Here is a 12,302-nt window from a genome sequence, read left to right as displayed (position 1 = left end):
GTGCATGGAGATAGCGGGACTTTTCCTTGAAGAATTCAAATCCTTGACAGGTTTAACGTGTCAAAGTAACAATTAATGTGTTTTCATTTAACATGTAAGATCAGGGTAGGATGGGAGTACCTTAATGACGTATAACGGTAAAAATGTTAACCAAAGACGTTAACGATAATTTTTAATGAATGACGATAACATGTACACTTTCTTTTAGACGATAAACAAATCAGCTGAATTTGACGAATCACGCTATTTTTTCCCAAAAATAACGGTAACGATAATTATTTAAGACATCGGACGAATCACGATAAGGATATTTTGACGAATCACGGTAAAAAATTATACATTTGACGCTTACGGTAGCCGAAAATGACCGTTTGACGCCTGACGGTAAAGGGCATTACCTCCCTCATGTAATACACATACACAAACACAAAAAAAAAACCGAAATATTCGTATTTATTCAATAACTACTGTAAAGTTTTCCGTCACGATATTTTGTTTTATTTTGCTTTTTGTCCGATTGTACGAATGTCCGTGTTATTATATATTCACTGATGAATGGAATATATATACACATTCCAAAAAAATATATATAAGGAACTGTTGTAATGTTCGAAATGAATTAGCGACCGAGATTGGACAAAATAATGACACTTAGCTTATAAATACAATTAACGTAGAACGATTGTTTGACAGTAATGAATAAATATCTTATATGTTCTTGTCTGTTCTATGTTTTCTATTCCATAAGTTAGGCATCCGACCCTACCTATAATTTTTCACATATGCAATAAGTTATTATATGTAGTCCTGTCGCAGTATAAGGTTTAAAAACCTAATGATAAACTTTTGTCAAAATATCCTTTCATTTTTAATAGACTTAAATAATTTGCAATTTGCTAATTTTCTTCTATTACAAAAAACGTTGATCTCCTTTTCGGTTCTTTTCGGTCCTTTTCGGTTCTTTTTGGTCCTTTTTGGTCCTTTTCGGTTCTTTTCTGTAAATCGTCGCTCTTTTCTGTAAGTCGTCGAACCCAGAAAAATCTGATTTATTTAATTAGTATATGGCGGTTTATTTTGCCGAGAAAAAAAAATGAAAAAATCTGACGCTGATGAGTTTTATGGCGCCAGGATTTTCTCGCTGTGTTGAATATCCATTGGTGACCTTTGAGTGTTTTCTGCTCTTTGGTCGCTTTGTTGTTTGTTGTATACATTTCAAATCTGAATTCAATGTGCAAGCTCGTCCGATCTTTTATCCGAAAAAATAAATTATTTAAAGCTACTTTAAGTCATGTACAGCTGGATTCATTTTGTTCAAATTTGTAACCACCATGAATATGTGTGACGTCAAATAATTCAACACTAGATCAAACTTTATTCAGTATTGTCAGTTCTCAGATTTTAAAGATTGTGCTCGAAACACCATTCTAGTATTTTGATTTGTTGAATTGAGTATGAGTACGATACCCGTACTCCAAATGTTTATGACAACAGAACATGAATAGTCATGAGAAGTTTAGCAAAAATCTATTTAAAAAAAAAACTATTTCAGAAGGGAAGTGGCAAACATAGTTTGTTTTCAAAGAAAATATGATAAAAAATACACACACTAAAAACCCCATGCCCCTCACTCACAGAAAAGAGTAAATAATCGGTGCCTAAGTATTATATATTCATAAGAAATGCATTTTTTTATATGTTTTTGAAAATAATCACATTGTCGTGTAAGTTAACCAGCAGAAAAAAATGATCATAATAATCATTTTTTAATTAATTTATGCAGTCAGTGATCCTGACAATGACGACATCAGATGCAGATGGGCAATTTCAAATCAAAACGAATGCGAAGGCATTTGCTCTTCTTTCAGCGGAGCAGAAATGCATGAGGTAATATTTATTTTGTTGAAAACTCGTGCAATACATTTAAGTTAATTTTAATAGAAAAAATAAAATCGAAACGCTTTAAATCATTAGGTAAAAAACTTGGATTGTTAGAATATGAATAAAAGATAAGAACTTAATAAGATACAAATAATTAGGAATACTAAATTATTTTCAAAAGTCTTTTATCAACATACAATCTTTGATTGCAGAACGATGTGCTCCTTCTCCGTCTAGTTTATAGCTTACTTGCAAGTAGCAATTTCTTTGAAGAATTGTTGTTTTTCAGAGAGAATGTACTGTATCATATTCAGCAACGCGAATTGGTTGGTATGGTGTTGCAGTACAAATAGAAGATTTCAACTCTACCGGATCTATGGAGGCACTCAGTAGTGTGCCATTACAATTTTTAGTCGTAGTGTTTAGCTCAAATACAACATGTTCCAGTAAGCCAACTTTTGTTGAGCCAACACGTGTGGACGGATCGTGCATTGGAATACCCTTTAACACTACATATTTTGAACCAATTATTAGTAATAGTGGGAGCCAAACTGTCAGGTAGGGAAATTTAAAATTTAGGGAAATTTTTAAAATAAAATTCTTATGCGTTCGATATATACTTTTGTAGAAAGGGGCACATCCTAACTTTATAATCTACATAACCTTACAACACAAGTCTATATTCCTATTATCAACCGCTTCGTCGATACTTAATTTGGGTGCATGTGTAAAGCAAAATTATATCCGGGTGAAATTTGATCCGGAGGAAAAAATGTCACAGTAGTTGTTGTTATTTTTTCATCCGGAGGAAAATATTTCCCTGGGATATTTTTTCCTTTGCCGTGAAATTCTATCTGGGTAGTTAACTTATTGAATAGTTATTAGAAAAAACTTATCCTTTAAAAATACTATGAAATAATAATAGTGTATTTGAAATAAAGCGAAATTGTTAAAAAAAAATGTATTATAAAATTTATAATGGAAAATAATTTCACAAATTATCCTTGAAAATTTTTTCCTGAAATATTCAAGTCAATATCATCCTTTTAAAAAGAAAATTATCATGAAACATAGGGAAGAAAACCAGAAGTAATTTCAAAGATCGTAATTGTGAAAATAATATCATGATTAAATAAGGTTAGTGAAATACATGTAAAAGTGAGTTGTTTTCAGATCTCAGTGCAAATATAAATTTAAAAGTAAGGTAGAAATATAGTTGCATTACTACTGTTAACAGTATTAAACGAATTTGATTATGATGATAATTTTACCTATACAAATAGTTTTGTCTGGGGACAGAGATGTAGTTGTTGATTATATGGAAATCAGATAAATCATAGTATAAATATAAATAACAATATATTGGAACAAAAGCATGTTTAACAGCTGGGTAGTTTTTACCTGTGAAATGTTATCTGTCTTTTTAAACAAGTTGTAAGTCACCTTTCTATATAAATGAATATATAAAAAATTAGATCCAAGGAAAAATTTCACTATAAAATAGATTCAGAAATATATTATATTAATATCTTTAAAATATAAATTGCTCATAATTACCTCCCTTTGATAAATTATGCAAATTTGGTCTACCTTTGTGAAACATTTTATAATTATAGTCAGGTATATATTGATTGTGAGTAACTTACATAGTAGTTAATGGGACTCTATTTCACACGTTCTGTGAAATATAGCACGGCAAATATATACCGGTACATACTATCCGCATAACACAGATAGATTTTCACTCCTCTGGAAAAAATCAACCTGTGAAATACCATGCCTGGAAAAAAATTACCGGGACAAATTATCCTCAGGATAATTGCTATTATCAACTGCTTCGGCGATACTGTGAGTGCATGACCTTACAACACAAGTCTATATTGCTATTATCAACCACTTCGGCGATACTTAATTTGGGTGCATGACCTTACAACCCAAGTCTATATTGCTTTTATCAACCACTTCAACGATACTTAATTTGGGTGCATGACCTTGCAACACAAGTCTATATTGCTATTACCAACCGCTTCGGCGATACTTAATTTGGGTGCATAACCTTTCAACACAAGTCTATATTGCTATTATCAACCGCTTTGGTGATACTTAATTTGGGTGCATGACCTTACAACACAAGTCTATATTGCTATTATCAACCGCTTCGGCGATACTTAATTTGGGTGCATGACCTTACAACACAAGTCTATATTGCTATTATCAACCGCTACGGCGATACTTAATTTGGGTGCATGATTGATTCCGTGTCGAGTCGAAGTACATTTTTAAGCAGTTAAGCTGCTTTATGTGAGCACCCTAGATTTATGTTCTACCCAATAAATGCTGAAATATGTGCCACTTTTATTAACTGGCTGGCTATCATGTTATTTATAACGAATTGATCATTTTTTTCATACTTTTTATTCTGGAATATAAAAAATATTACCATAAAAACGTTAAATGGTCGTCGATTTTCCCAAAAGTTTTGAAGTTGCACATAGGAAGTAGTGCTCGATAGAAATCCTTCTATAGTTTATTATCCCCTGTTTTGTTGGCTAAGATGTCAAAGAACAATTGTATGAAATATTTGATCGCCGAAAATCTATAAAGATGAGTCGTTTACATTTCCCAAATGGCAAAAGTCGTAGGAATATTGTTTGTCATCGATTTCGTATTACATACGTCAGTAGTCTATTAATCAGCTGATATAAGTTGGCGGCAATTTCAAATTACATAGAAGACGAAATTTACGTACCTTTTAAATTGGGAGGATTCTGATGATACATAGGTACTTTATTATTAATCATTTTATTCGTTTTTTGTCTGAAATGATTGAGGTTATTTAAATCATCTTAATTCAGTAATCTTAAATGTATGCTCATTTGTATTCTTGTTAATATTATTCCGTTATCTCGCAAATGACCTCCTTCATGCTTGTCAAATAAAGTTGTTGTTATTGTAGTTTTCTGATTGGTCGATGTCAAGGTCATTTTAAGATTGTTTCGCTTTGGTGTTACAATGTAACATAATGCTACACGTGCTTTGTTTTAGGTCAATGTGCTTCAATAAATATTGAGATTAAAACTTTAACAACTGTTTTCTAAAGGACGGCATTATTTAACTTCCAAAGTCGCATATTCTGTAAAATATTAAGTCCGAATCTGTGACGCGTATCACACCGTAATTGTTTTTGATTTACAAGGACTTTTCGATTTCCGGTACAGAAAAATACGCCTTTTGTTATGATGTTTCTTTTTATAATTTTTCACATTAAACACTCGTTAAGTGTTCTTAAATCAATTCTATGCGGTTCCTTCAGCAACTTTATGCTGGTAAACGATTTCCCCATGAAAATAATGTGTAAAAAATCGCATGATACGATAAAAAGGTAACGACTAACTAGGCTCGAGAAACGTTTATTTTTTTCAACAAGTTGAAGTTACAATCAAGTTTTTCTTAATTCCTACTATTACAGTTATTTAAAGTTTAAATACATGTTTTTTATTTTTATTATGATATAAGTAATGGAAGACAGTTAAACCGTAATCAAGATATTTTAATTCAGTTATAATTTGAGACGTTTTAATATAAAATGGCACTGGCTACGGTTACATGGAAATGTAACAATAATAAAAATATTATTGTTACATTGGAGACTAAATGCCGGAATGCATGGTTGGGTAAGGACCTGTTTAATTACGAATGTAACAATAATTATTGAGGCTACGCCTACGGTTACATTGCGTTATTGTTACATGAAAAACAGTAATGTACGATGGGACTAGAAATATGTACTAATAATAAAAGTTGAAGACATTTATTTTATATTTACAATACATACATTTATTACATACAATTTGTTTACTGTAATTTTTTATTTACAATGACAATTTCTACAAATCCAGTAAGTGTTTTTTAAAGTCCGACACATTTTTGATGAACAAAATTACGTCCTCCACGGAAACGTGTACATACAGAAGTTCTTAGTATTTAAGTGACAGTTAGCAAACTTTGCTTTTGATGTATCAATTTGAGTCCAATTGTATAGCTGTATGAAATTTATGTCTTAATATTGTTTTAGTTTCGTTTAAAACGCATCCCAAGTTTTAATGTTTTTCACCCTAAACAAAATTGGTTCAAAGTATAATGACAGTAATAAGAGAAGGTGTGCAGTTAAATACTGTAAAAAAGTGAAACCATTGAACTATATTTTTCGCCTTTGGCACTCCTAATCTTGAGTAGTATCTTTAAGAACATCAAAACCATTAATACGTAAAACTATTCAAGTTATACACCATTTGTTGAATAATATAGGGTTATTGCATGAATATTGGGGAATATTGTCCCGAGTAGAATTTTATATTGCACGAGCTTGCGAGTGGAATATATGTTCTACGAGGGACAATATTCCCCAATATTCATGCAATAACCCTTTTATTGTATAGCAATATAATATTTAAAAGTAAAAATTGGTTTTTGTCGTTGATGACGTCATGAATTTTGAAGATTTATTGCACTAGTGCAATATTAGAATTTATTGCACTCTAACTTTTGGTTACTTTCTGTGGGAAATATTATATTGCTATACAATAATAATATTTATTTTTTATCAGTATCAGGGGCGGATCCAGTCATTTGATAAAAGTGGGGGTTCCAACTATAAGCTCCCATTCAAATGCATTGATCGGCCAACCCCGGACCCCCCTAGATCCGCCAATGAGTATTATACAAGTATTGTTTAGTACATACAAAATATATTTAAGTTTAATAAATCTAGCGTACATTACTGTTTTTCATGTAACAATAACGTAATGCTGTGATTAATTTTAATCTCAGTATAATGTAACCGTAGCCTCAGTAATTATTGTTACATTGAATACGTAATAAATCGGTTCCTTGCCCAACTTTGCATTCCGGCAATTAGTCTCCAGGGTAACAATAATATCTTTATTGTTGTTACATTTCCATGTAACCTTAGCCAGTGTCTAATAAAATTGAGAATGTAAATGGGGAATGTGTCATATAGACAATAACCTGATCTAAGAGCAGACAACAGTCGAAGGTTACCAATGGATCTTTAATGCAGGGAGAAACTCCTACACCCAAAGGATTTCTTTTGCTGGCCCCTTAACATAATAACGAAAATGTATACTATTTCAACTAGTCACTTTGTTCTGGTGGAACTTTTTAATCAGAGGAAAAACAAAGTAACACATAATAATAAGTTTCTCCGGAACTTTTCGGCTAGTGAGTTTTTTCGGCCGGGACCTTTCCAACATCGGAACAAAAGAGCATAAAATTACAATAACTTGGACATACACTAAAATCAGAAGTATACACAAGAAATTAAAATTTAAAAAAATTTACAAAACAATTATGAAAAATAAATATGATATACAGCAACACTCACCACATTAGTGGGTCCTCACTATGGACAGGTGCATACAGAATGTGGCGGCTTAAACATCTTAACTGGCACAAAACTCTCCCCTAATATAGGACAGTGTATGTGTATAATCTCAGACATTGAATCTTTATAAATATAAATTGGAAATAACTTTTGAAAGTGGTAGGATTGCATAACATAAACATTACTGTACAAGCATTATTCATGTTATTTGATACTTTAGAAATAGCTGAGAACAATGCCTGAGATAAATATGTTGACTAATTCTTTACACTGTTCATCTGAACTTGGCCAAGTTTGCCTTTGGGTTTTTGATTAACTGCCTATAGCATCCTTTGGTGCTTTGATTATTTGTTACTTCTGAGCCTAGTTCGACTGTCATCTTCAGAATAAGTTAGTCAAAAATCCGACTCAGTTTGTCATTGTGTAACTACAGTTCCATATTCAAATCAATTTAACATGTTCTCGTTTCAAATATGTAAATGTATATTAAACAGCCGCCACTCATCCATTCTTAATTAATATATCATTTAAATGTTTCGCAAATGTGATATCAAACATTTTTATTGATGTTACAGTTGATTTTACGAAAATCAAATGTTTAAATCGAAGAGATTTAGCAACCCATCGACACACATAAACCCAAACAATAACAAAACAACCCATCGACAAACACAAACCCAAACAATAACAAAGCAACAACAAGATGTGCTTTCCTCCAAGCTCATCTGGAATACATGTTTTGTGTATTATAAACTTTCAATAGAAATTAACTGTATGTCTCATGGAATAGAAATTGGTATTTCAATAGTATTACTTTGGTAAACAATAATCTTTCTTATGTCAGTAAGAAATGTTCACAATTTTGAAATAATCTAGACAAACAAGAAACCTTTGTTAAGCCATATTGAACGATATATGAACATGATGAACAGAGGTTTTTGTTTGTCAAACAGTATCCGAGAAATTCAAACTGCTTCACCACAAGGAATGGTGAAATCTGAACTAGATGTGTATGCCAATAGGGAATGGTATGTCAATATATCATGGACCCCAGATACTGGACAGGCTGGACCTCACATATTTTGTTATACAGCTTTAGATAGCAACGGGTAAGTTTATGATTTGTATCTATTTTAAATTTTAAAGACAATATTTAAGGAATGACTGTAATATTTTTTCTGGGTTTGAAGAAATAACATAAAAAAGTGTGATATCGTGTTATTTTAAAGTGTGCACCACATTTTTATGTTTTTTTGAATAGACAGAAAAATATTACAGTCATTCCTTATAATTTAATTCTAAATTCCATTTAAAGCCGTAGTAAATCACGAAAAACCACTGACAAGGTCACGGTCACATCACAAAACACACTCAGCCAATCAGAAGACACTTTAAATCAAAATTAAATTAAACCCAAATAAAACAAGTATTTTGGTGATTCATTTGTCATATTTGTTTTGTGTGTCTGATTTTTTAGTAACTACATTGCAAATATTGTGTTGAAATCACAACAGTATGTACAGAAATACTCTTTAAATCTTAATTAACCAATTTTATCCTTTTGAATTTCCGACACAACCAATGAATTGGCATATTGGCAAACACTTGAAACAGAATGACTGATGAGTTTTATATGAATGTGATTAAAACTAATACACAGTTGTGTTATTGTAGATGTTGATTTATTTATTTCTGTGATACCTGGTGAAAACTAGAGGCGAAAGATACCAATCTATTTCATACTTATAATAATTTAATAGTTAAAACAAAAACTTTAGGCAAAGACCAAATTAATAATTATTTGTTTTCAGAAATTATTATCATGATGGAAGTTACACCACGTTAAGCGATTTACATAACGGCTGCTTTCAATGATATTAAAATAATGCAAATAAGAAAACAAAAAAGTGACAAAACTCTTTGTATCCCCTTTAAATTAAGGTTCAGAGGAGAGGTTTGGTGTATTCATCACAAATGATAAATAAGTTTGCATTAAAAATATTAGATTTTTCATCAATTCTATCTTGGCATTAGATATTCAAAACCAATGTATATTTAGCATTAATTATAATTGTCTATTACAACATAGTGCTAAAAAAATCCGACAACAAAACGAAACGTTTTTTCTAAATATTTTTTGGCAGAGAAATAGGTATATAGAAATAACTGCATATCAAATTAACCCAATCACACATAATTTTGAAGAAAAAAAAAGACTAAAACTGTTGAAAAATAGGCAGGATTCCTTGAAGATTGGAATTCTTTATATCTTTTTTTTTTATTTATACGTCTTTCAGTATTATCCTTCATTAAGAGCAGAGAGCGGCAAAGTTGAGCGCAAAATTTTTAATACAACTGCAGACTTAATTTTCACAGTACCAATGTTAACAAAGCATCATTTACACGAGATTTTTAATGGTTAGCTCCTTTAAAAAAACTATTTTGAAAAGGCAAACAAGTACATTGAAAGTTCAGACATTGAAAGTGCATTAGAATGAAACTATAAAATTTTGATTACAGGGCGAATTCTGACTCGATTTGTATCAGACTGCTTGTTGGAGGTAAGTCACAATATTTTACCAACCTTAGAAATTGAGATAGGAAATGAAGAATGTGTCAAAGAGACAATAACCCTACCATAGAACAGACAACATCAGAAGGTCACCAATGCAGCGAGAAACTCCGGCACCCGGAGGTGTCCTTCAGCTGGCCCCTAAACAAATATATATACTAGTTCAGTGATAATGGACGTCATACTAAACTCCAAGTTATACGCAAGAAACTAAAATTAAAAATCATACAAGACTAACAAAGGCCAGAGGCTCCTGGCTTGGGACAGACGCAAAAATGAGGCGGGGTTAAAAATGTTTTTGATATCTCAACCCTCCCCCTATACCCCTAGCCAATGTAGAAAAGTAAACGCATAACAATACGCACAATAAAATTCAGTTTAAGAGAAGTCCAAGTCTGATGTCAGAAAAGGTAACAAAAGAAAATAAACAAAATGACAATAATACATAAATAACAACAGACTACTGACATGCCAGCTCCAAACCTCAATTAAACTGATTGAAAGATTATGTCTTCATCATAGGTATATCAGGCACAATCCCTCCCGTTAGGGGTTTAGTATTATACCATCATAAAATATATGAGAACATAACCCGTGTCATGCCACAAACTGGTTTTTAAGTAAATGTGTTTAATTCCAATGCAAAGACCCTATAAGAGAATCAATATTAAAGCCAAAATATGCAATATTTAATGACCTGACAACAGTATCGTAACTATATCCCTCCTTAATAAGTCTGTTTAAAGGTTTTATTAGCTTCTGGGGTGAATACTGACATTTTTGTTAACTCGCCATGCAGTCATTTGGGTTAATTTTTAAATACATATATAAGTAGCAATGCATGTGGTTGCTAAAATTTTATATTTCCCTTTTTGTGCTTTATTGTTATACATTTGTTTGTTTTTGTTCTGATTATGATTGTGACATGGTGATGATGGCTGTGTCCCTATTTTGACAATTTTCCCATTATGTCTGTTTTGTTTACGCATCGTTATAAATATAATGTCATTTGATACGACTGTCATAGAAGTGAGATATTTAGCGCTATAAAACCAGGTTTAATCCACCATTTTCTACATTGAGAATGCCTGCACCAAGTCAGGAATGTGACAGCTGTTGTCCATTCGTTTGATGTGTTTTATCATACGATTTTGCCATTTAATTAGGAACTTTCCGTTTTGATTATCAAGATGCTTGATTTCTTGATTGATAACATATTTGTTACTTTCGGAGGACGTGTTTTTCAACAGACTATCGGCATTCCAATGGGAACAAATTGTGCCCTTCTTCTTGCCGACTTGTTTTTTATTATTATAAGGCTGACTTCATACAGGAACTTCTTAGGAAAAAAGATAAGAAGTTAGCAATATCCTTTAACTCTACTTTCCGCTATTTAGATGATGTTCTTTCACTAAATAATTCAAAATTTGGTGACTATTTTGAGTGCATCTACATTTAACTAAAGTTAACACATGGCAAGAGTTAAATCTCTTTGTTCTTACTGTGTTATAATCTGGATAATGCACAGCAAAGGTGTGCATTAACTACCTCAGATATACTGCACAGTTCAAATCTATTTTTATCTTAAGGGGCGGTTCCTAGATATTAAAAGGGGCGGTATTCTATCAAATTAAAAAAAATATCACAGAGTGTAGCAAGACTAAAGACAAAATAGACGATTTTAAGTTAAAACACGATACTTTGTCCAATCCAAGGGTTAAAGACCTGTTCGCCCCCACCCCCGAATCCGCTATCTGCCTTGAAATTACGACAAAGTTGAACTTCGTACAAACATCGTAGTTTCAAAATAGGAAAACGAAAGGTTTCTCATTCCTTTTTTTTTTTTATTTAAGCTGGGACATAAACTATTTTATTATATTTTGTGTACAACGTAAATCTAAATCTGATTCAGTGTTTTAAAGTTAGAAAGATAGTTAAAACATTTTTTGGTAATTTCTGCCAAAAAAGAAATGTATCTTAGAATATCCGAATAAAAGAAATCTGATTTGGATTAGTTTCAGACTCAAAGGAATTATAACGACTTTTTGGATAGCTATTCCTATAAAAGGACTATTTTTGGATCGAATTTAATGAGGATCATATTTAAGTTAGTTTCAAAACGGGGATTAGCTGGTTAGCTGGAGATCAATCAGACTTTATTTAGATGGACGTAATACAGTAAATAAAAAGGAAATTGGTGGGGGTAAGGGGGGGGGGGGGGGTAAAATGTTTTAAAAGAGAAATGTATTTTCTGTTTATTTAACATTTTTAAAATTTAGGTAATATAACATCTTCCTATGTTCTTTTTTTCTCTAAGCATGTCATTGAGGGAAAGAAATAAATTCAAAAGCAATTAATCTAATTTAAACTCAATAACCCTTGCAGTTATTTTTCTTTTCATACACCAATTTGAAAGTACACAATTTGTCAAAGTCTTAATCGTCACCA

At 31.6% G+C, this 12,302-nt stretch overlaps 1 protein-coding gene across 1 annotated transcript in view; it reads left to right on the top strand.

The window, feature by feature from the left end:
- LOC143065048 (uncharacterized) overlaps positions 1-12,302 on the top strand; it is a 101,179-nt gene that overhangs the window by 17,927 nt on the left and 70,950 nt on the right. The window contains exons 4-7 of the mRNA XM_076238353.1: positions 1,781-1,884; positions 2,168-2,436; positions 8,236-8,391; positions 9,803-9,843. Of these exons, the coding sequence (XP_076094468.1) occupies positions 1,781-1,884; positions 2,168-2,436; positions 8,236-8,391; positions 9,803-9,843 (570 nt within the window). The remainder of the gene's footprint in view (positions 1-1,780; positions 1,885-2,167; positions 2,437-8,235; positions 8,392-9,802; positions 9,844-12,302) is intronic.

The sequence above is a fragment of the Mytilus galloprovincialis genome, chromosome 2, assembly GCF_965363235.1.
Source record: "Mytilus galloprovincialis chromosome 2, xbMytGall1.hap1.1, whole genome shotgun sequence".
Lineage (NCBI taxonomy): Eukaryota > Metazoa > Mollusca > Bivalvia > Mytilida > Mytilidae > Mytilus > Mytilus galloprovincialis.
Note: the sequence above shows the minus strand (reverse complement) of the source record. Positions and strands in the feature narration are given on the sequence as shown.